The sequence below is a fragment of the Triticum aestivum genome, chromosome 2A (assembly GCF_018294505.1).
Source record: "Triticum aestivum cultivar Chinese Spring chromosome 2A, IWGSC CS RefSeq v2.1, whole genome shotgun sequence".
Taxonomy (NCBI): Eukaryota; Viridiplantae; Streptophyta; class Magnoliopsida; order Poales; family Poaceae; genus Triticum; species Triticum aestivum.
In genome coordinates, this window is record NC_057797.1 from 71,038,173 (window position 1) to 71,063,593 (window position 25,421).

A 25,421-nucleotide genomic window follows, 5' to 3' on the forward strand; every position below is an offset into this window, starting at 1 on the left:
TTGCTTGCGCTACTGATTTAATGAGCACCTCTTTTCCAGCTGCAGATAACAATTTTTCCATCCATCCTCGGACTTTCTCCCAAACACGGTCTCTGAGATATCGGAATGTGCCATTCTTAGAGTGCCCCACATCAGTAGGCATGCCCAGGTACCTGTTGCTGAGGGATTCATTCTGGACATTCAAGGTACTCTTGATATTGTTTCTCATTCCCTGTGGGCACCCCCTACTGAAGAAGATTGAAGATTTATTGTGATTTATACGTTGCCCCGAGGCCAACAGTAGTGTTCCAACAGGTTTGATACTGCAATAGCCCCCTCAACACTCGATTTAAACAACAGCAGGCTGTCATCGACGAAAAGGAGGTGGTTCACGACTGGCGCCGTGGGAGCCACCTTGATCCCTTCTAGCTGAGACGACGAAGAACTGGATTTCAGTAGGCACGAGAGGTCCTCTTCCGTGAGTAAAAAGAGATATGGGGATATCGGATCTCCCTGCCGAATACCTCTGGATGGATAAAAAGTGTCTAGTCTCTCTCCATTAAAAAGCACTGAGAACGATACTGAACGCACCATGTTCATGACAATATGTACCCAGGATGGAGCAAAGCCTAGCTTCAGCATAATTGCTTGTAAATAATCCCACTCAAGCCTGTCATATGCCTTCATCATTTCGAGCTTTAGGGCACAAAAACTATTTACCTTTTCATTGCTGCATTTCATAAAATGAAGACACTCATAAGCACTTATAATATTATCTGTAATATGTCTACCTGGCACAAAGGCCGATTGCTCCTCTGAAATAATCTCCGGTAGAATCTGCTTCAGCCTATTAGCAATCACCTTGGACGCTATCTTGTATAAAACATTACATAAACTGATAGGCCTGAATTGGGTAAGCATGGATGGATTCATTACCTTGGGGATTAGAACCAAGACCGTGTCATTGATACTTTCCGGACTGTCCTCTCCCCTTATGATTCTCAGGACCGCCTCCGTCACTTCAGCCCCACACAGGTCCCAATGATGCTGATAAAAGTGTGCGGGAAAACCGTTGGGGCCAGGTGCTTTAGTGGGGTACATCTGAAAGAGTGCAGCCTTCACTTCCTCTCCACTATACGGTGCTAATAGTAGCTCATTCATCTCTGCCGAGACTTTTGAGGGTACACAATTGAGGACTGATTCCATGTTATGCACCCCTTCTGAGGTATACAAAGTTTTGTAAAAATCCTGCACCATACCTTTAAGCACCTCTGGATCATCAGTCAGGACTCCAAGAGAATTTTGAAGAGCCTTTATCATGTTTTTCTTCCTCCTGATACTAGCTCTCAAGTGGAAGAACTTGGTGTTTTTATCGCCTGCTGTGAGCCACTCAACCCTGGACCGCTGCCTCCATAAGATTTCCTCCGATGGTATAGTTCTATTAAATTTTCATTTATCTTTAGCTCCACATGTGATGGTGCAATTTTGTTAGGATCAGTCCGAAGCTTTTCCAACTCCCCTTTCAGCCGCTTTATCTCTTTCCTTACACTTCCGAAAGTTTCTGCGTTCCATCGCCCCAAGTCATGAGATATTGCTTGCAACTTGGCCCTTAAATCCTCCACTCTATTGCTGATTCCATCATCCGTCCATATCGAGCTGATGGTATCTTGCCATGCCTCATGTCCCTCCCACATTACCTCATAACGAAACTGTTTTGGCTGCTGACTCCTCTGCTGCTCTCTGTTCAGGCGCAATAGTATGGGACAGTGGTCTGATGTTGCCGCTGTTAGGTGTGTCAAGTCCGCCAAGGGAAAACGTGTGCGCCAATCCGCATTCGCCAGTGCTCGGTCTAGGCGGACCCGAGTGAAAGAACCTCCCCTCACTTTCTTTTCGAAAGTCCAGAAGCGGCCAATGTATCCTATATCAAGGAGCATGCAGACGTCCACTGTATCCCGGAAACCCTGTATTTGTGCATTACTCCTTTGTCCCACTCCCTCATGTTCATCTGGCCGCAACACCTCATTGAAATCACCGAGGCAGAGCCATGGGAGACTACTTGAAGAGCAGATGTTTTTCAAAATGTCCCACGTTTTATATCGCAAGTGAGTTTGAGCTTCGCTATAAACTACTGTTGCTCTCCAAGGATCATGCCCTAGCTCGGATACAGAACAATCAACGTGATAATCCGAATATCCAAGAATTTCCAGTTTTATTTCATTGTTCTAGAAAATACCTATACCTCCACTTCTACCATTACTGTTGACTGCAGAACCGTTGTCATAACCAAAAGAACCTGCTAAATCTTCTACCCTTGAGCCTTCTAACTGAGTTTCCACAATACATAAAAGGGTAGGGGCAAATTTATTCGCGAAATCGCGAACTTCTCGAACTGTCACGGCTTTGCCCGCGCCACGACAGTTCCAACACAATGCACTCATTGGGGCCGGCGGCGCTCCTCAAAAGAGCCCGCCAAATTCTTCACTATTAGGTTCGTATCCTCTGACTCTTTATTCGTCTTCCTGGTCCTCTTCGGGTCTCGATGCGAGGAAGGACTCACGTTAGTTTCCAGCGGCACAATTGCCAATGGGTTTTTGTCCGCTACCTGTACAGAGTTGGGTTGGGGTAGAGAGTGCTGCTTGGCCCCCAAATCCGCTCCCCCGTTCCTCTTCATGTTCCCTTCCTCCATATCGACATCGTTGGCCAGACGAGCAGGGTCATCATCTTCCTCCGTTGCGCCATGTGCATAACTCTGCGTCCAGTCGGCTCTTCCCCTGTCCGAACGTGCATTGGAACGACCTCATGATCGGCCGCCCCTGCGTCCACCTCGCTGGGAACAGCCCTCTCCAGGGCCTCGCCCTGATCGCATAAACCAGCTAGCGCGTAGATCCTTAAAAACTAGGGCAGAAGGAGGGTGGATGCCATTTCCATGCTCCTTGAATTGCTGCCCGAGCATGCCACAAACCGCACACCAGTCCGGGAGCTTCTCATACTTGACTCTATAAATCTGTCTCTTCCCATCTCTAATCATGGACACCGCATTCTTGAGGGGTTTTGAGACATTGATTCTGACCCAAACTCGGTGGAAGTTGCCAACAAAATCATGTGATTTGGGTTCAGAGAAAAGCACTTCTCCCACCTTAGCAGCAAGCGCAGTTACGAGATGGGCGTACAAATCTGGTACATCATGGATTTGGATCCATATATCAATTGTCTCAAGCTTAACAGTGGAAGGCTTCGAGATCCCATCATACGGCACAAGTATCACCGCATCTCCTCTAAAATTCCATGGGCCATCGTTCATGACTCTCTCCCAATCTCCAAGGCAAGAGGATTGGATAGTGTATAGGTTATCCTCCAAAGGTTTGAATCTCGCCTCTTGCGCAATATCCCAAGCCGCTCGCATGTTCCTGTAGAACCAAGTCTGACTGTAGTTCTTGCAGGTGTTAACCCTCGCCAGGGCTATCCATCTAGGCCCCTCGGGCGGTGCAGCTTCCTCATCAAACACAACATCATCCAAGTCCTCCTCTGTCAGGCCCAATTCCTTCATCATCTGCTCTACATCATTGACTCCTGAGGAACTCGAAGCTCCGGAAGACGCCATTGGAATCTCTAACCCGAAGATCAGATCGGGTTGTTTTGGGGTACACCCTAGTTTCCACCGGCCCCGCCCCTAGTACGAGCAGGAGAAAGCGACCAAGATGGCCACCCTCCACGCCACGCAGATGAGTAAGCAGGGAGTTGATCGGTGGTAGGGAAGCAAAGACTCGACGGCGGCAAGATCGCCCCCGCGAGAACCAGAGGAACCCTAACTAGAGGGAAAAGCCGTTGGAACCTTTAAATTAAGCAAAAAGGCAGGGAGTAGTACACAAGAAACACAAGTATATGGCAAGGAGCCCAAAGCCCAGCGTCCTATCCACCTTCATGCCCCTTCTCGGGAGCATGACGAAGGCCCAGAAAAGCCCAGTAGCTACCCAGCCTAGCGTCTGATAAAGCCTGGGCTCCCAGGGTATCGCTACCGGATTCGGGTACCCGACCCAGCAAGAAAGCAGCAGAGACAGGCCCAGCCCAACGAGGACGTTGAACACCGGCCCGCCGTAGCAACCGGCTACGGCCACCTGGGCTCCACCGCGGCGCGCCGCCACGGCCACGGCCACGTTGGCGATGAGGTCGCCCAGCGAGTTGCCCCATGCTAGAACTGTCATCCCCAGCGTCGCCGGATCCACGCCCAGCACCAGGCCGGCGGACACGAGAAGGGAGAGGAGCTCGTTCGCGATGACGTACTCCCAGGCCACGCTCATGACGAACCCACCGGCGAGCCAGGCCGAGAGGAATTTCGTCGGCGGGGCATCAGCGTTCGTGCCGAGGAAGGCGAGCAGGCCCAGGAACAGGCCGGCGATGCCGTCGAGGAGGGGGGCGAGAAGCGGGCTCCCGGTGGCGTGGCTCCATAGGCAGGAGAGGAAGACAGGGGAAAGGGTCGCCGCGGCGACCGCGGCCGGCTTGCTCCAGCGCTCCTCGCTCGCGTCCGGTATGGTCAGCCGCCGCGGGAGGTACAGAGGTAGCTCCAGCACGCACACCACCGACCAGAACACGCTCCTCTTCTTCTTCGTTGCGTCGCCGGCGTAGTACTGCAGGAGGGGCGCCGTTTCGGGGAGCAGCGGATCTTGGTCCGGGGCGTAAAAATCCGTCTCCACGACGTTGCAGAGCTCGGACGAGGCCGGGGTGTTGTCGACCCACGCCGCCTCTGCCTCTCCGTCGTGCGATCTGCCGTGGATGAAGACGACGACGAGGACGTATACAAGGTAGAGGGAGGTGAAGGCGAGGGCGCCCCATATGCTGACCTCGCCCACGGCGAGGACGACGGCGACGGCGGCGAGGGCGAGGAGGAGGAAGCATGCGTCCCGGAAGAAGCTGCCTCTGTCGATGGCGACACCGCGGCCGCCGACGCGGAGGCAGATGACGCCGAGCACGGCGGAGGACACGAACAGCGCGCCGCCGAGCAAGCCGTTGAGACCCACGGCGGTGCTCGCCCCCTTCCCGCCGCCTCCGCCCGACGCGAAAGAGGCGACGGTGGAGAGCGCGTCCGGCGCGCCGTTGCCCAGCGAGAGGAGCGTCACGCCGGCCACGGCCGGGGACAGGCGGAGCAGGCGCGAGAGGCCCTCGAGGCTGGAGCAGAAGTAGACCGCGGCGGTGTCGCCCAGGACGTAGAAGAGCACGGCGAGCCACGCGGCCATCGCGGCGTACCCAAGGGCCCGGTGCTCGTCGCCGCAGACGCAGTAGAACAGGTAAAGGTAATCGACGTAGCCCCGTCCCCGCGGGCAGCTGTCCTTGTCAGCCTCCAGCCGCCGGTGAGCACCGTCGCAGCCGCCGCCATGACCGTGCCCCTCGCGCTCGTCGCCGCTCCAGCCGTTCATGGACGTCGCCGAGTCCGGCGGCACGGCAGGGCGCGAGACGTAGAAGAAGGCGAGCAGGAGCAGGAAGGCGACGTTGAGGCAGGCGATGGGTAAGCTCGCCGCCGCTGTGGCCATGATCCAGACTTGTGCACGAGGGCCGGCCTGTGGACGCCCGTTCTGTTGGGCTTGTATGTGGGGACATCACTTGACATGCGACTAAACACACACAAACATTACTCCTGCCAAAAGAAAAAAAAAACTACCGTAAAGCACCACACTAACCACAAAAGGTGTTCAGAGCAGTCTCGCTTCCAGGCCATCTCATGAACTCGAAAAAGAACAAAGCCAAGTTTCTTGGGAGATTAGGGGAAACCTGAGAAGCAGCCAAGGCATGTAATTAGAGAGATTGCGTGGCGACATGAAGAATGCAAGCAAAGATGAAAGGAGACATCTTATCCTCCTGGCTGATCGAAGAAGAAGAAGCAAATTAAGGAGGGTCAATCGCACGGTGTGGGTGTGATGTTATCCTGGCCGCAAGTTTGGACTTGCATCCATGGTTCCAAGTGTAACTGACTGAGGTCGACGCAGCAACCTCCACCGTTTCATTGGCCTGGGGACAAAAAACAATAATGAGAGTGGAGGGGTAGAGCACGTACGTCAGCCCGTCAGGACCAGCGGGTGCTCGCGACACGTTTTAATTTCCAGATCTGGTGCAGTGACATGTTTTTCTTTTTAAATAAATTTAGCTACGTGTAATTCGCCTGAAAAATGAATTTAGGTTAGTCGATTTTTGAGCCATTGGATTTCTGCTTCAAGATTCGTGCTCTTTTTTCTTTTTTATCATGTCTGCTGTCATGTGTTGGGCCTGGTTTAGGTCAGTAGACTCCTTACTGGGCTGAAGCGCGCTCGTGTTTCCTTCTGCTGACTGTTGTTTATAGGCTGACTATGCTTCATCTTGTTCTTCTGTTTTATGCCTTTGTAGCCTTTCTTTCCTCTTTTCCCTAATCAATTTTCATGGGTATTTTTGTGATGTTAGGTGAGTGTAAAATGCATACACGCAAGTAATATGTAACATGTGTGTAAATTATAGTGGTGTGCAAATCATACTATCATATGTTTATTTCTTACTACATAGTATTTAAAATGTGCAAACTTTTATGCAAGTTTTCTTTTAAGTTTTTTTATTTCGTCCTAAAGGGTAATAAGAATACAACTAATTCATTCTACTCAACGAGCTTCATTATTTTGGTTATCTTTTAGTTTTATTTTATTTTCTTTCTTCTTTAAGGTGATACCAATGCCACTACTTCATTACTGACTAAAAAACTTATTTTTTTTCAAAGTTCCACTATTATACGCTTACTTTTTCATATTCTAAAAAGTATAATTTATGTGAAAATTTTGTTATTATTTTATTTAACTTTATTTATTTTCTTTCTACTTAAAGGGTAATACCAATGCCACTAATTCATTCTTTCTTAGAAAACTTCATATTTTTTGTTTTACTTTTAGTGTTTTTTTAGTTTCAATTTAGATATGCATAATTCACATGAAAAGTGAATTAGGCTCAGTCGATTGTTGAGCCAATGATTTCGGCTTCAAGATTCGTTTTTTTCTTGTTGTGGCTGTTGTCATGTTTTGGGCCAAATTTTTTGAGTGACATCTACTTTGGGTTAGTCGATTCCTTATTCAACTGAAGCACATTTTATTTTCATTTTCTTGCCTCTTTATAGGCCCACGATGCTTCATCTTGTTCTTCTATTTTAGGCATGTTTAGCTTTTCTTTTTTCTTTTCCTTAGTGGTTTTTCCATGGGTATTTTTGTGATATTGGGTGAGTGTAAAATGCATACACGCAAGTAATATATAAGATGTGTGTAAATTTACCCCTAAAGAACACGTGTGTAAATTATATTAGAGTGTAAAAATCGTACTATATATTATAAGTTCATTTCTTACATATTAGAAAAGTGCAAAGTTTTGTGCAAATTTTGTTTTAGTGTTTTTTTCATTCACTTTCTTCCCAAAGGTAATACGAATACAACTAATTCATTGTACCTTAAAAATCTTCATTATTTTGGTTATGTTTTAGTTTTTATTTCATTTCCTTTCTTCTTTAAGGTGATGCAAATGCCACTAATTCATTCCTTATTAGAAAACTTCATTTTGCAAACTTTCAATGTTATATGCTTATTCTTGTATATTATATAAAGCATAATTTTTGTGCAAAATTTGTTATTATTTGCTTTTTATTTTCTTTCTTCCTAAAGGGTAATACTGAATCTTTCTTAGAAAACTTCCTTATTTTTGTTTTAATTTTAGTATTTGTTTCATTTTCTTTTGTCTTTATTGATAATATCAATCCCACATTAATTCCTTCTTAGGAGACTTCTTTATTTGAAATTCCGCTATATATGCTTATTCTTGCGTATTAAAAAAAGGAAATACATGTGTAAATTATCTGCAAAATTTATTTTTATTCATTTTATTTGTTTTTTTATTTTCTTTTTTCTTGAAGGATAATGAAAATATCACTAATTCATTTTTCCTTAGGCACTACATCATTTTAGTTTTTGTTTTATTTTCTATGTCCTTATTTTAGGGTAATTAATATTCCACTAAATTTATTCCTTCTTCGTTTTTTTCTCTCAATTTCACTATTATTCGCTTACTATTGCATATTATAAGAAAGTGCAATTTCAGTTTAAATTCTATGAAATTTTTAGTTTTTTGCCACTAATTTATTATTCCTTAGAAAATCTCTTTATTTTTTAATTTACTTTCTTTTTTAGGGGAAATACCAATGCCTCAAATTTGTTCCTTATTAGGATTTTTTTTCCTAAATTTCCACTATTATATCATAATTTTTGCATATTATAAAAGAGCACAATTTGTATGTAAATAGTGTGCAAATTTTGTAACTTTTTTGCTTAAAGGGTAATACCATCGCCACTAAGTCAGTGCTTCTTAGGAAACTTCTTTTTCATGAAATTCCACTAGCATATGCTTATTCCTGCATATTACAAAGAAAATTAAATTTTTGTTTAAACTCTATGCAAAAAAATTCAATATTTGTTTTAATTTTTGATTTTTTAAAGGGGAGTATCAATGTCACGAACTCATTTTACTTGAAAAAAATCATTTTTTACTTATTGTTTATTTATTCTTTTAGGTGACACCACCACAAGTATTAAAATTTCAATTTTTACCACAAAATATTGATACCATACAAGGATACAATTCCAAGTTTAATGTTTTTTAGGCTTCATTTGCATGTTTCAGAATTAAAAATCAATAGCCTCCATGTTCAGGCCAACTGTTGACACCCTGATCGATGTTTGGAATTCCATTTCTTTGCTTGGACAAGGCCTAAACATAGATCCAAGGACACAAATAGGATATTTTTTAATTCATTTAGCTAAATTTGCATGCACTTGCAGTTCAAATTATAATTATAGTCACCGCCTAAAATGCATTAAATGACTTAAATATAGCAAATGAACCCTGAAAAAACGTCAAATTTTGACAAGAAACATATAATGGGTGTATTTTTAGTGTATATAAAAAATCAAGGTCAACCGATGAAGCAACAGTCACTTCATGTACAAACCTGACCCGTTCCATTTTGAAACCTACATTCTCCATGAGAGATGATTCGGTTTCCAAGTAGTGTATATCACAATTTTTACAAAAGCTTCTTAGATTTTTATCACAACCTCTAGGGGTCATATAATGAGAACACGTCAGGTTACAAGTTTTTAAACTTTATTTGCATTTTCTAGAATTAAACAACTAATAAGCTCGATGTTTGGGGTCAATTCTCGGCACTCTCATGTTTGATATTCCGTTTGTTTTCTTGGATAATGGCTAACATAGACTCATTAACACAAAAATGATTTTTCAACCCATATTTGCCAACTTAATGCACTTGCGGTTCAAATTTAAGTTATATCCTTTAAATGCACTTGATGGCTTAAATATAGCAACAAAATTTTATCTAAAATATCCCTAATCTTTCCCACATGGAAATTTCACATTGTGTTGCTAATGCCAGGTTTTGGATTTTTTTAGCCATTTTCTAATTTTAAGACGGTGATTGCATTCTAGCTATTTATTGAATAACACTACATGTATATAAAAATGGGCTATAACTCCAAGCAAAATTCATATTTAGGTACTCGTATATATTTCTATCTCCCTTCAAAAAAATAAACACAAAATTCAAAAGTATACTCTTGGAAATCCAAATGAACACATGCATTTTATTGCTTTTTTTTAATTGTTTGTCGAGGGTCATAAAAAACACTTGGCAATGTTTGTTTGCAGAGTGTCTTACAAAAAACACCCGGCAAAGCACATGTTTATCGAGTGTCATTTCTCTGCCGAGTGTTATCCCTGGTACACTCGGCAAAGGGCTTGCTTGCCGACTGCCCAATGAAATACACTCGACAAACAACCCGAGACTCAGCATACAAGAATTTCCCCGTAGTGATGGTAGATTGTACGGTTTGTATGTCGATTCACAAACATGGTGTCTTACTCACAAAGACGCCCTCATAACGAAATGGATCATGTATGAAGCAATTAAGCGAAGGTAATTCCAACAAACTACTCAAAGCTGGATGTACTATTGTCAGTATACGATATACATGTCCCTATCGAAGGGCCTACACCAGGATCACAAAAGGTGGTGAGCTCCACGGTGCAAAACAAACTACCCTTTACAACCTGCATGGCAAAGCTTGTGGCAAAACTCAAGCTATATGCATGGGTCACCTTAAGCTTGGCCTGCCCACAAGGCATAACAGCAGTAAGTATTCTCTCTTCTCTACATCAGCAAATAATGTGGCGCACCTTACTGTAAAATGTGACCTTAATTATAGACTCTGTATTTCTCCGAGCTATGTAAGTAGTACTAGATCCCCAAACAACCAAGGTTATACGTACGTACACTAAGGACGCCCTGCAGATGTGGCTTGCGACGACGACGACGACGACATGGTTGGGTTGTCCGAGTCCGAGTTAACGCCGCTCCTCGGGCCTTCCGACTGCCTACTCGACTGCTTTTCCAAGTGTGGCTTCGACCCTGATGGCAGCGTCGCCGTCGGAGCGTATACTTGGTTCGCGCTTCCCAGCGCAACATTGGTTGCTTCTGCTGCTGCCGCGGCGGCGGCGGCAGCAGCGGCATACTCCTGCTGGGGTACCCAGATGCAGCTGCCCACCACGAAGAACTGCGGCGTGGGCTGAGTTGCGGGGGCGCCGCCGCTCTGGGCCGTGGAGCTCGGCCGCCTTGACGTGTGCAGACGATACTTCTGAAACCCAATGCAACAAATGTGAGGTCAGACTCCATGATGTCTAATTAACAGCACTAATTAAGCAAGATGATCTCATCAAGAAGCACCGACTGACCTGCAGATGGCTCTTGACCTCGTCGTTGGTGAGGCCGTCGACCTTCATCAGCTCCCGGATCTGCTTTGGTGTCGCCACTGCTTGTGTACGGCACCAATCAAATTTTGTTGTTACGCAACTTTGATTTTTGATGAGGGGAATAAGTAACCAATCTGGTGAGGGAAAGGGAACCAACCGTGGGAGCCGCCCAGCTGCTGCAGTGCTTGCAGGAACCGGCGGTGGAGCTCCGGCGCCCAGCACCGCCGTGGCTTCCGGTTATTAGGCGGCTGCGACTGCCCCTCTTTGTCTTTGTCTTTGTCTGTGTCTTTCTCAGTGGCATCCTTACTGTCCTTGTCGTGCACCTCAGTGTCGCTGGTGGCCTTGTCGCCGCTGTCCCCGACCAACGCGGAGCTTGCCGGTGCCGTGGTTGAGGAGGCCGGCAGCTCAGGCTCGGGCTGCTTCTCCTTCTCGAAGGGGTGGAACGCTCCCCCGGTCCTGGTGGCGTTCAGGGCCACCGGTCTGCATGGCAGCACCTAGTAGAGTTCATCGGTAGATGCATCACAGCATCAGCAAATTTATCTTTTAAATAAAGTAGATAAAGAGAAACACAGCAATATGTATTTAGATTTTAGCTACCTTTTGAAGAGATGATGATTGCTGGGGCTCACTCCAGGCCGAAGAAAGCTGCGCGCACTGGAGCCAGTCCGGCATCGCCTTCTTGGTCTCCGGCGTGGGCGGCGGCGTCTCGGCCTTAGCGTTGGAGACCGGCGCCACGGCGGCGTGGGTGCTAGTCTCGTCATCGGAAGAGGACAGGGACAGGCTGGGCTTGAGCGGGATGAACTCCTCGAGCACGGGCCCGCCGTGGTCGCTCACCGTCTCCTCGCTGGCGGCGCCGCCCATCTGGCTCTTCATCCCCTCGATTGCTGCAGACACATCACAGGATCACACACACACGCGCGCGCCTACGTACTCCTTAATTAGATCGAGCTAGCCAACGTCGAGCTGATGGCGAAGGCGGACGTACTCTGGGTGACGAGGTCGAGGCAGAGGGGGAGCTCCCGCTGGAAGACGTGGATCTTGCGGCGCTCCTCCTCGAGCGCGAGCAGGTAGTCCCGGAGCCGGCGCCGGGCGCCGTCGCGGTCCGCCTGCGCCGGCGGCACATCCATCTCCATCTCCGCAGCTCTCGTCGGATGGATGGATTGATCCGCAAGGAAAGAACCAGGAAGATAGAGAGAGGAGGGGGGGAACGGGACGGGGAAGGTGAGGAAGATGGAAGGAGAAGGAAGGAAAGGAATCGTCGTCGGGGCGTCGCGTATATTCGTACGCGGGGAGGGAAGGCGGAGTGATGGGTGGATGGGGACGGGCAGGATATTCGGGGAGGGGATTCCCATTCCGTTGTGCGGGGCGGGGTGTGGGGCTGCATGCAGGGTTGTTTACTCGAGTGGGTGGGCGGGGATAAGGCCGACGACCGGCGGGGAGAGGACACGGGGCACGCGGGCCGGCGGGCGGACAGACAGGAGGATGCCGCGGATCCGCCGGGGCGATGCGGAATCTCGATCCCGGCGGGGCCGACGACACGGCACGCTGGACCGACGGAGCCGGGCACGGGAAGATTCCCGAGAGATCCCCTTCTCTCCCGCGCTAGGTCTCTCGTCTCCCGTGCATCCTTGTCCTCACACACTCTCTTCCCTGCCTGTCATAAACGAGGAGGAATATCCTGCCGCTATTCCATTTTCATTGGTCGGCCAGCTTCTTCACCCGATGATCACCCGAGGGCACGTTTGGTTACATACATCTATTTTGGGCCCTTTGTATCCGTGGCCCGACCTAGACTGAGTGAATACAAGTAAAAAAATAATAATCATGTTTTACATATAGTTTGATTGGCTTCATCCCCGCCAGTCTGGCTGAGTAGTAGCATAGGCACCGATGCTTGCTTGCCTGCATGTTCTACTCAGATACAAAGTATTGTTGTCTGGTTTACACACAACACAGGGTGGGGTGGTGTCGTGGTGATGTTACCAACACACACACAACAACAACATAATAGTCACATCATAAACCGTTAGCTAGGAATAAACCATAACCATACTTTGTCAAAATAGTACTAACAGATGTGTTCATAACATTACTAACATAATAGTACCAGAAAGTTTTGAATAAGGACTAAAAAAAGTAGAGATAAGATAGCAGAGATAACACAAAAGCACCCTTAGCATCCATGTCAATGCTTTGTGGTGGGGTTTGCACTTGGCCACCACCTCAACACCTCGTCGTTGAAAATGATCACCTTCAAGTTCGTGGGACTCACCAGCTTGAAAGTGAGAAGGAACCTGATCTTGACCACATGAGCTACACAGAAGGCAGCCCAACCATTCGATCATGACCACATGAGCTACACAGAAGGTGGCCCAACCCTTCTCAAGAGTGACCTTCCATGTGCAGGCCTTATTCATCGCTAGCGTGAATGATGTTGGGACGGGGACGAGGTGCTTGTTGAAGACACAGGGAATCTGCAAATACTCCCATTTTGGTAAAAAAGACAATCTTGCAGAAGTGTGTTGGATGGCGTCCTCAAGGAAATGACCGTATTTCTTAACCACCTTCAGGGTGTTGCCGATCTCTGCCCCATCCTTGCCATCCAGATTAACTGCTATGTCTGACTAAATATGTTCAGGGTGGGGTTCATTGGAGGATCTCAAAGGTTGACATATACTAGGGCTTATAAAGATCGGCAACTTGAGAGAGAATAATTTAAGGGAAGAATTCAAGTTATGGTTTCAAGAAACAAAGATGGGGCATGAAATAAAGATGTTGGTTGACCAATATGAAACTCAAATATTGTACCTAGATGGTCAACTCACAAGCGCAAACATTGTACCGCGTGGGCTCAAGTGATCTATTGGTATGGTAAGTAATTATGAATTGTTCTTTGTGAACTAACTCATGTTATGTGTTTGTTATACCTATATGGGTTAGGTGTTTCTTATGGGCTTGCATCAAAAGGAATATTTCAAGTAGCCTATGTGACATCAAGTGGTGATAGTCATCATTTTTGACGTGCAAGTGCAAGATGAGCATCTAGAGGTTATATGCTTTGAAGCATACCGTCCATATCGTGATAATGTACATGTGAAGATGTTCTTAACTAAAATATGGGGAGGCAATTTGAGAATCTTGACCACGTAATCATGGTCAAGTAAAGGATTCCATGCTCATGGGGTTGTATTGTGCCAACGGCCCCCCTTGGGCACGGGGTCCTCAAGGAGATGTCGTTTGACTCCAATGACTAGTTTTTGGGGTTGGCTATTTAAGGGGATTCCTCCCTCACCGGCATGGTCTTTGTTCATACATGTTTCTACCACCCTTTTGAGCCACAAACACCTCCTCAAAACCTTATCTCCCCTCAAAGTGAAGGGGATTTGTGGATGTATCTTGGAGCAATTTGTTGATCTCCTCCATTGTTGCCTTTGCTTTTAATATCCTTCCTCCCTCTTACATCTTGTGTGATTGAGAGAGTGAGTTGAGCATAAGTTGGTTGACCTTGCTTTGCAAATGGTTTGAGCTCCCTGCGTCAACTCGTTCGAGTGAGAGTTCGCGAGTTTTATCACTCTTGGAGGCCACTACCTGTTGGGGAACGTTGCATGAAAAACAAAAAAAATCTACACACACGCAAGATCAATCCATGGAGATGCATAGCTATGAGAGGGGAGAGCATCTACATACCATTGTAGATCGCTAAGCGAAAGCGTTTATAAACGTGGTTGATGTAGTCGTACACCTTCACGATCCGTCCTGATCAAGTATCGAACGTACGGCACCTCCGCGTTCAGCACACGTTCAACTCAATGACGTCCTCGCCTTCTCGATCCAGCAAGAGAGGCGAAGTAGTAGATGAGTTCTGGCAGCACGAGGGCGTGGTGACGGTGGTGGTAAAACTATCTGCAGGGCTTCACCAAGCATAACAACGTGGATGAAGGAGGAACTAAAACTAGAGGGAGAGGGGGCGCCGCACACGGCTTGGGGATCATGGTGTGTGTTGCCCCTCTCCCTCCTCTCATATATATATATAGGTGGGGGAGGAGGGGCTGCCCTAGGGCGCGCCCCAAAGGGGGCTGACGGCCGCCCTGGGATGAAGGGGATGGCAGGAGGGGGGCAGCTCCCTGCCTTAGGCCCCCTTTCCTTCCCTAGAGGGTCGGCGGCCAGGAGGTGGGCACGCCAGCCCCTTGTGGGCTGGTGTGCTCCCTCCCTTGGCCCATTTGGCCCAATACCTCCTTGTAGGTCTCCCGGAACCCCTTCCGGTGATCTTATAAATACCTGGTGCATTCCGAAACCTTTTTGGAGACCAAATACTATCATCATATATATATCAATCTTTACCTCCGGACCATTCCAGAGCTCCTAGTCATGTCCGTGATCTCATTCGTCACTCCAAACAACATTCGGTCACCAACTCACATAAGTCATATAATACTATATCGTCAAAGAACGTTAAGCGTGCAGACCCTACGGGTTTGAGAATGATGTAGACATGACCGAGACGCTTCTCCGGTCAATAACCAATAGTGGGACTTGGATGCCCGTATTGGTTCCTACATATTCTACGAAGATATTTATCGGTCGAACCTTTATGACAACATACGCAGTTCCCTTTGTCTGTCGATATGTTACTTACCCGAGATTCGATCGTCGGTATCTCTATACCTAGTTCAATCTCGTTACCAGCAAGTCTCTTTACTTGTTTCGTAATACATCATCTTGTAACTAACTCCTTCGTCACTTTGCTTGCAAGCTTCTTGTGATGTTGTATTACCGAGAGGGCCCAGAGATACCTCTCCGTCATACGAAGTGACAAATATATCCCAATCTCGATTCACGCCAACTCAATAGACACCTTCGGAGATACCTGTAGAGCATATGTATGATCACCCAGTTACGTTGTGACGTTTGATAGAACACAAGGTATTCCTTCGGTATCCGGGAGTTGCATGATCTCATGGTCGAAGGAATATGTATTTGACGTTAAGAAAGCAATAGCAATAAACTGAACGATCATATGCTATGCTAACAGATGGGTCTTGTTGTTGGAAATATGCCCTAGAGGCAATAATAAAGTGGTTACTATTATATTTCCTTGTTCATGATAATTGTCTATTGTTCATGCTATAATTGTATTAACTGAAACCGTGATACATGTGTGAATACATAGATCGTAAGGGCATCTCCAGCCGCGCCCCCAGGAAGGCCTTCCTAGGCGTTTTTTTGCGCCGGCGCCGAAAAAACGGCCCAGTCGCGCCCCCAGGAGCCCGATTTTCGCCGGCCTGGGCCAAAAACAGCGCCGGCGGACCCAGGCCGAACCCGCGCGCTGGGGGGCGCCGGGGTAAACTGTTTTGGCGCGAAAAAGCCGCGGGCCAGCTGCGTCAGGGACACGGCGGCTCGTCTTCCCCCAACTGCCTCGGTTCCCGCGAGGAATCAATGGCAAGGCTGCCGCCGGTCAGCCTTGCCATTGATTCCTCACGGGCGGTGCATCCGGGACGGTGCGCCGGTGCCTCCCCTCCCTCGCACGCGTACACACGGGCGCGGAGCGGCTATAAAAGCCGGCGGTCTCTCAGTCGCCTGTGCCCACACCAGACTCGCCCCTCACTGCCCTCCAGCCCCTCTCTTTCCGTCTCCGTCTTCCTCTCCCGAGCGCCACCGGCAGCCCCTCTCTCTCCCTCTCTACCACCGCCGAGCCCGTCGCCATGGCAGAGCGCTTCCCCGGAGACGAGGCGGCGGCGAACGGCTTCGGCCGCCGTTCGCTTCGCGAACAGGAGTCCTGGCTCCTGTTCCAGGCGAACATCCCGGCGCTGCCGGACATGCGCGCCGGGCCGACGGGGTGGCGGCTCAGCGACGGGGGAGTGCCCGTTCCCCCGTTACCCGACGCCGTGGCGAAGCCCAGGTACTTCGCCGAGGAGGTCGAGGTCGCGCGCGCCTCCCTGACTGACGATGAGCGCTCCCTCCCCCAGTACGCCGCCGACAATCACGCGGCTTGGGCGGCCTACTTCCAGCGCCGCCAGCAGCAGCGCCTGGCCTCCACCAACGACGCGCCGGTGGTCGGCGGTGTGAAGAACAGCGAGGGGTGCCACCTGTGGTGGGGCGTCCCCGGCCGCATGCTGGATGGCGTGCTGGCGTACCTCGACGGCGGCGACAACCCGCCGTTGACCTATCCTGCGACGGGGGCCGCCCCGTCGCAACACCGACGCGCATGGGCGCCAAGGAGGTTCGCCTCCTCCTCGTCTTCCTCCTCTCGCTCATCTTCCCACTCCTCTGGTTCTCCGGCGCTTCTCGGCGTCAAGGCCGAGCTCGCGGCGGAGACGCCAATCGGTCGGCGCACTCGCAGCGTCGGTATCATCATCGACAAGGGCGGCCGGCGCGCCTCTTCCTCGTCGGCTCCTCCGTGCTTCGTCAAGCCAAAGATGGAGCCGGGGCTGGCGCCGGTGAAGACGGAGCCGGGGCTGGCGCGTGTGAAGGCGGAGTTCGACGACGACGACGCGGCCCTAGAATGAGCGCGCCAGGACTCCATTGCGATGGAGAAGGCGCGCCGGGAGAAGGAGAAGGAGCGCTAGCGTGCCGCCCTGCGCCGCTTCGAGGAGCGCCGACGCGGCCGCCATGAAGACGGGGTCGTCGTCTTATGCGACAACGACGACGACGATGATGCGCCGCCGCCAGTCCGCCATGGCGACGCCAGGCAGGGGTCCAGCAGGGGCGCCCGCGTCAAGGAGGAGAAGGCCGACGACGACGATGGCGGCGACGACTTCAGCCCTTTTCTTTTTTAGATTACGTTAATGTAATGAAAATGCGCGAATTTCACCGAAATTTGCCATGTTTGGCCGAAATTTAACTAGTTTTTATCATAACTTCGCCGAACGGTCCTTCTTTTTTTATTTTAATACGCGCCTGGGGGCGACCCTAGGGGCCGACGGCTGGGGACCGACTTGCCCCCAGGGCCATTTTTGCGCCGGCTCACCCCCAGGTGGCGCTTTTAGACGCCCCCTGGGGGGCCAACAGCTGGAGATGCCCTAATATGTCCCTAGTAAGCCTCTAGTTGACTAGCTCGTTGATCAATAGATGGTCGTGATTTCCTGACCATGGACATTGGATGTCGTTGATAATGGGATCACATCATTGGGAGAATGACATGATGGACAAGACCCAATCCTAAGCGTAGCACAAGATCGTGTAGTTCGTTTGCTAAAGCTTTTCTAATGTCAAGTATCATTTCCTTAGACCATGAGATTGTGCAACTCCCGGATACCGTAGGAATGCTTTGGGTGTACCAAACGTCACAACATAACTGGGTGGCTATAAAGGTGCACTACAGGTATCTCCGAAAGTGTCTGTTGGGTTGGCACGAATTGAGACTAGGATTTGTCACTCCGTGTGACGGAGAGGTATCTCTGGGCCCACTCGGTAATGCATCATCATAATGAGCTCAATGTGACTAAGGAGCTGGTCACGGGATCATGCATTAAGGAACGAGTAAAGAAACTTGCCGGTAACGAGATTGAACGAGGTATGGGGATACCGACGATCGAATCTCGGGCAAGTAACATACCGATGGACAAAGGGAATTGCATACGGGATTGATTGCATCCCCGACATCGTGGTTCATCCGATGAGATCGTCGTAGAACATTTGGGAGCCAACATGGGTATCCAGATCCCGCTGTTGTTTATTGGCCGGAGAGATGTCTAGGTCATGTCTGCATGATTCCTGAATCCGTAGGGTCTACACACTTAAGGTTCGGTGACGCTAGAGTTGCTATGGGAAATAGTATGTGGTTACCGAAGGTTGTTAGGAGTCTCGGATGAGATCCCGGATGTCACAAGGAGTTTCGGAATGGTCCGGAGATGAAGAATTATATATGGAAAGTCCAGCTTCAGTTACCGGAATAATTTCGGGGGTTATCGGTATTGTACCGGGACCACCGAAAGGTGTCCGGGGATCCACCGAGTGGGGCCACCTGCCTCAGTGGGCCAAGTGGGCTGAACAAAGGAGGGAACCAGCCCCTGGTGGGATGGTGCCCCCCAAGGGCCCAAGGCGCCTACGGTTGAAAACCCTAGGGGGTGGGGGTGCCTCCCACCTAACTTGGGGGGCAAGTCCCCCCCCCCCCCTTGGCCGCCCCCCTCTAGATGCATCTAGGGGTGCCGACCCCCTCTCCCTTCACCCTATAAATAGAGGGGGGGTGGGAGGGAAACCACACCCCTTCCCCGGCGCAACCCTCCCCCTCTCCAACACCTCCTCCTCCTCCATAGTGCTTGGCGAAGCCCTACCCGAAAATTGCAAGCTCCACCACCACGCCGACGTGCTGCCGGAGCTCTCCCTCAACTTCTCCTCTCCCCTTGCTGGATCAAGAAGGAGGAGACGTCCCCGGGCTATACGTGTGTTGAACGCGGAGGTGCCGTCTGTTCGGCGCTTGATCGGATCTTCCGTAATTTGAATCGCCGCGAGTACGATTCCATGAACCACGTTCTTGTAACACCTCCGCTTAGCGATCTTCAAGGGTATGAAGATGCATTCCCTTTCTTTCTCGTTGCTAGCATCTCCTAGATTGATATTGGTGACCCGTAGGAAATTTTTGAATTATTACTACGTTCCCCAACACTTGTCCATCACATCATTCTCCTAATGATGTGATCCCGTTATCAAGTGACAACACATGTCTATGGTTAGGAAACCTTAACCATCTTTTGATCAACGAGCTAGTCTAGTAGAGGCTCACTAGGGACACGGTATTTGTTTATGTATCCACACATGTATTTAAGTTTTCGGTCAATACAATTCTATCGTGAATAATAAACCTTTATCATGATTAAGAAAATATAATAATAACCACTTTATTATTGCCTCTAGGGCATATTTCCAACACTGCCTCCTAGATGTTTTGGTGGTGTTAGCTTGGTTAACTATCTGGAGATGGCAATGCCTCCTCGTCCTAGTTGTTGGGGGGCAACAAATGCCTCTCTGAGGTGGATGAGGGCAGGAGCGGCATTGAGCGCAACGCTTGGTGGTGCTCGCCAAGACCAAGGTGTTGCCCCGGGTGCTCGTGGATCCCGCACTCGCGGAGGTTTGGACGCTTGATCAGTACAAGACCACAAAGGAGTCATACACCCACCGTCGGCTCAACAAGTAGCTCGTCTGCGCCGGGTTGACCGATGACGATAGCCCGGATGACAGTGACGATGAACTCGAAGGCCATGCCTACATGGTCACCATCTGCTACCTAGTATAGTTTAATCTTGTTTTAGTTTGGTTTACGTTAAGTTTGTGTCAAACTTCTTAATTTTTGTTAGGTTGCATGTTACTTCATTAAACTTCGTTTGTATTTCGTGCTTGCTTCGTTTGAAATGGGACGACATTTGAGGGACATTGTTGGATGGTCCGCGCTCAGCCGGATGTCCGCTTACACGCCGGATGTATCCGCAAAAATTTGTTGACGTCTATTTGTTGAGTTACCAAATTTCCTCTATATGTCCGCCGCACAAAAAAAGACATCCATTGTGACTCACCAAATTTGTCCAGGCAGTCGGAACTATCTGAAATCCCACAAACTCAAACCAGATCAAGGTGAGGTATGGGGGCGTTCAAGCATTCCACATACACCGCAAACTCAGCTTCGGATCCCACCATAAACACACCTTTTCACTTCCCTCCTTATATCTACTGACAAGTAGGAAATTTTGGGGATATATCGCTCGATGGTCAACGCTTAGCCGGATGTATGCACACACGTCTGAACGTGTCTGTGAACATTTGGGGCGTCCATTTGCTGACTAAGGTTGGAGATGCCCTTATAGTCGCAAAGCAAATTGCTCCAAACACATTTTCATGACGATTTTGGTTTTCACTATGACGACGGGTAGTCGTATTATGATATCCTATAATATTAATTGTTTTTTTATTTTATTTTATTTCAAATATTTTTTCTGTTATCATTATTGCGTACTACTTTGAAGAGGGTAGACATGAACTTTTCCAAAAAATTATGGGGATTGAAATAGTTTAACTTATATTTGAAATTAGTGTTTATATTTATTGTATTTCTAAAATACCCAATTATTAACAAATTGACAACACTGTATTTTGTAAACTATTCAACATGTATTAACAAGTATTGTGTTGAACTTTTCAATATAATTCTTCAAAATGTTACAAATAATTTTTTAATACACGTTGAACTTTTCTTAAAATACACATTGCCATTTTTTAATGCAAGACGAACATTTTTCAAAAACATGTTATAATTTTTTATTACATGTGAAACATTTTCGAAAAACATGTTGAACATTTTTCAAATGCACTAACACCTTCTTTAAGTTTATGGCAGTTGTAATTTTTTCTTACATTTATATTTTGAATGGTAAAAATAATATGTAAAATAAATATAAAGAACTTGAAATGATAAAAGAAAAATTGTGCAGGCCCACAGAAGTGCCATATATAATAAAAATCTCTTGAAGAGGTGCATACCAACCAAAGCGGATTTTTGGAGCACGGTCGCCACTGAGCATGTTTCTTGGAAGGCTATAAACAGGCACTTTAAAATTTCAAAAAGAGTTGACTGTTTTCACAGAAAAACATATGCATGTGCTCTAAGCGACTTTCAAATTTTGTTCAAAATTATGTTATATTATACCCTGCACCAAAAGATAAAAATCTGGCCAGAAAAAAACAAGCTGAATTTTCCATGTATTTTTTTATCTCTCACATACAAACACATATTTTGATGAAAATCCCCACGTTTCTATTACACTTCTGTGTGTGTGCATTTACAAAAAGAAAAATCAGAAAGAAAAATTGCTGTAAAATCTGTTTCTTTGAACTTAAAAAAAGGACACAATGTGACTGTGCTCCGAAATTACTTTTTGCATAGCGATGCAATATATAAAGTTTGACCTCTTCAATATCTACTCAGTAAAGTATGGCCCGGTTGACAACCTGTGCGTGTAATGCAATCCATGATCACGATGTCTCAGGATCGATCCCACATCACACAATTTCTTTCTTTTTTGTTAATTTGTGGGGCTTTCCTACGCGAGTAAATGAAATATGAGGGGGGGTGGGGGGGGGGGGGGGTCCACAAGAAATTCCTCACCCGTGTGCCACCAAGCGTCTTCCCAGCTCTCAGCACTGACAGGCGGGCCACTTCCACGGGCTGGACGTATGTCCTGACACGGTCATGAACAAGTTAAGGCACATCCAGTGTATTTAACTCATTGTGAGATATAAACATCATTGTTTGTGTTGTTTTTTTACCTTCTTTCATGTTTTCATGTTTTTACTTATATCTTGTTGCTTTAGAAAAAGATTGGAGAACAAACAAGTTGTTTATTTCTCTGAAAGCCCTTTGCCCCTTTCAACTATTGTGCAACACTGATATGCGGAAATGTGGTACCATTTCAGTTCTTATACTCGGGTGGAAGGCACGTCATGAAGATTCAGCTCTTTTCACTTCTTCTACATGTCCCTGTTTGTTAGGATGCTATTGATTTGATGCGAGAGCTAAGACGATCGACGAGGCACAGAATCGAAGTGTTGTTCAAATCATTTATTTAGTCTTGAGAGATATTGTTGTCCTTGAGATATCTATTTCTGGCCAGCTTATTTTGATTAAGCCCTCATATTATCTGGTGCATTTCCATCATTTTCGTTCGGAGGCCTGGGCAAATTTTGCAAAAAGAATAATGTCCATTCACTGTCAAAGCTATGCCCCGTAAATTAATTTTGATCAAGAAATCTTATGGAGTGCTTGAACTTTCTCTATGTTCCTTGATGGGCAATATTAATGTCATGCTGCTTGGATATTCTTTTCCATGTAGGGCGCAGCGGGACACATGGTAGAAACTAGAAAGACAATATGCCTTTCGTCGCAGTTTGTGTCCATGCAAATGGCCAAGGAGAGAAATAAGACCAGTACTATGCCTTTCGTCGCCAGAACAACGTCATTTTGAACTAAGCAAAAACTAAGTTACGTCCTGAATTCTTTGTGGCTTATTTCAAGCTGCCATCAAAATATTTCCCAAGATCTTTCAGTCTAACAATTATCTCCGCCGTCTTAATTAGTTGGCCGCTTCTCTACTGCGTGTATTGTGATGCCCTTCGTACGCACGTACACTAGCTAGCATGATCGAATCAATCCGGCAAGAAAGAAGATTACTGAGTGGTAACACACACGAACACGATTAATGGCAACAGCAAACAGGTGCGATTTCCATTGCTTTTGATCAATTGATCTCATGATTACAACAGGGAGCCATGCATGCATGTACTAATCAAATCTACATGGTACATGGCCGGCCGTGATTCACTCCAACATTCTGACGACTCTAGCCTAGCTCTCGGCGACGGTCGGCATGTTCTTGACGTCGTCCACGGCAACGCTCACAGTTCGAGGGAACTGCCCGTGGTAGATCACTTGAATGAAGCCAGCTTCATCTGCGTCGGAGAAGACGACGGCGCTGCGCCAGAGGACGAGCCTCCTGCCCGTCGGCCGCAGGGTCCCTACGCGCGTGCGCACCCTCACGGTCATGCCCGGGATCGTCTTGATGCGCTCTTGTCCGGTTGTCGTCTTGGTGCTGGTGGTCGCTGCTCTTGCCGTCGCGTGCGGATTCGTCGCAGATACCTTCACGGTGGCGGCGGCAGCTGAACCCGGAGGAATAAACGCGATCGGGCGTGGTGGTGACGGGGCGGTGGATTTTCTGGGAGCTCCGGCGCTCGCGACGGCGGAAACCTTCATGCTGCTGCTGGACGCCAGAAAGGTGAGCGGATGAAGGCGCGGCGGGGCCGTGCACCTCTCCTTCACCTCCCCCATCGGCACGTAGGAGATCCCCTTGGTGGCAGCCTTGACTATTGAGAGCGGGATGGGCACGCGTCGGACCTGCTTGCTCCAGTCGTCCGATCGGCGCAGCGGCGAGGAGGATGTCTTCTCAACTCTGCCCTTGGTCATGTTGACGGCCTTCCTGCGGCGCTGGAGCTCACGGCGGATTTTGTTGAGGCCCGGCGATCGCTGCGCCATGAGAGCCGCCATCGTGGTTGTGGAGAAACGGAAGAAGGATTCTTGATGAGAGGTTGTGGAGGAGGAACTAACAAAGATCCAAGCGCTGGGTCACCTTATATCTAATCTACCTCGACGCAGGGCAGAGTTGTTTTCGGAGGGAAAATCGTAGGAAGTAAGCACGGCGTATGATCGGAACCGGTGAGAGCAATTAGATTGATGAGATGAGTTTGTGCAGTCCGACACCGTGCGGACCGTGATGGTCACGCAAGACCACCACGCGGACCCAGAGCTACACCGGCCACGCCCGCACTCCGCCTAGAGGCCGGCGACATGCACGCCTGAAACCCGCGGGGACGCCAACGGGACACACGCGACGGCGCAGCCACTCGCGACCGGTGCCCTCTGCCTCCCGTTCGCGCCACGACGGGGCACCACCAGCCCCCCGTTCCCACCAGAACTACTTTCTGATGCGGCCCTCTCGACGACGGCGTCGTCACACAGCGCCGAGACGCCGGTGAGGATGCGCGCCGGGAGCGCTCACGCACGCCGTCACGACGCGGCACCAGAAGTATTCTAAGCCGGCCACGTCAGAACTGTGCCAAGAAGCCGGCGACGATGCTTGCCGGAAGCCCGAGTGGAGGGCCACTCGGTGGCGTCCGGTACCTCCCGTTTCAGCAACGACGCCGGAGCAGCACCAGCTCTGCGACGCGACGGGGATGAGCGGCCTCGCTGGCCGGCTCTAACTCCATCCAGAGGGTATCACCACCGCTGCGTCCCAGCACCGGGAAGTTCTTCGGGCGCCCGGCCGTGCCACACGCGGTCACGACTCACGAGGAGAAGTCGGAGCAGCTCACTTGCTCTAGAGATTAGTGACTAGGTAATGCTAATGGAGCTAGCGTACGTGGCTCACATCACATTCGCATGTGTCCAATCACACCAGGCACGATCGAGAAGGGTCACAACGATCGTCTTTGCCATTGCCATGCAGGATTGCAGCCACCATCACACACACCGGACCGTTAGCACTTAATATTAGTATATTTTTTCCACATGATAAGTGATTAAATTATCAATATGAACTAATCCACGGAATTTTTAATTCATTAGTTTGAACTAAGTAGGATTAGGGGAGGTTCAGTTAACAAGGGGAATCTGGAGAATCTAGCTAGAGGAACATGACAAGCAACCAGAGAGGCGACGACGCGGACAACGAGCTCCCGGGGGGGGGGGGGGGGTGCGAGCTCACTCAACGGCGAGCCCTAGGACGCCGGCGAGCAGAGCGAGGAAAGATGGCCGGTCCTGTACATCCCGAACCTCTTGGCGGCGGGGTTACTCTGCTACCAGAAGGGCTCTCTCCTAGTCCAAGGTGAGATTCAGAGGATCCTGCTGCTCGATGGAGAGGATAGGGTAGTTGACAACCGGGGTTTATGTGCTCGCGAGAGGATTTCATGACGATTAGTAGTCTGGCTGCCCTGTCAGTTGCTCTGGTTGGGGATGCGGTGGCGTGTGGAATTGGTGGCGGCGGGGCGGATTTCGAGGCGAGCGACCGCCATGAATGCAAGGGGAAGGTGGGAAATAAATCCCCCACCCTCGAAGGCGAGTCGATTGCATTCGGAGCCAGAAATCCCCA

General features: G+C 48.7%; 2 protein-coding genes across 6 annotated transcripts; both read right to left on the reverse strand.

The window, feature by feature from the left end:
* Nucleotides 1-3,789: 3,789 nt before the first annotated feature.
* On the reverse strand, nt 3,790-5,892 carry LOC123187561 (cation/calcium exchanger 1). 4 transcript variants are annotated; one of them, XM_044599460.1, is made up of 3 exons: nt 5,819-5,848; nt 5,652-5,742; nt 3,790-5,554 (listed from the first exon to the last, which is right to left on the reverse strand). In XM_044599460.1, exons 2-3 carry the CDS (start codon nt 5,692-5,694, stop codon nt 3,819-3,821), a joined length of 1,779 nt encoding a protein of 592 aa, XP_044455395.1. In that variant the 5' UTR covers nt 5,695-5,742; nt 5,819-5,848; the 3' UTR covers nt 3,790-3,818. The 4 variants fall into 4 exon arrangements, with proteins under 4 accessions (XP_044455395.1, XP_044455398.1, XP_044455396.1 ...); XM_044599463.1 differs by having other exon boundaries at nt 3,790-5,546; nt 5,819-5,836; XM_044599461.1 differs by lacking the exon at nt 5,652-5,742 and having other exon boundaries at nt 3,790-5,608; nt 5,743-5,892.
* Nucleotides 5,893-9,958: 4,066 nt separating this feature from the next.
* On the reverse strand, nt 9,959-12,169 carry LOC123187562 (transcription factor NIGT1). 2 transcript variants are annotated; one of them, XM_044599465.1, is made up of 5 exons: nt 11,780-12,169; nt 11,392-11,678; nt 10,952-11,288; nt 10,777-10,856; nt 9,959-10,679 (listed from the first exon to the last, which is right to left on the reverse strand). In XM_044599465.1, exons 1-5 carry the CDS (start codon nt 12,144-12,146, stop codon nt 10,320-10,322), a joined length of 1,431 nt encoding a protein of 476 aa, XP_044455400.1. In that variant the 5' UTR covers nt 12,147-12,169; the 3' UTR covers nt 9,959-10,319. The 2 variants fall into 2 exon arrangements, with proteins under 2 accessions (XP_044455400.1, XP_044455401.1); XM_044599466.1 differs by having other exon boundaries at nt 10,777-10,853; nt 11,780-12,163.
* Between the last annotated feature and the right edge of the window lie 13,252 nt (nt 12,170-25,421).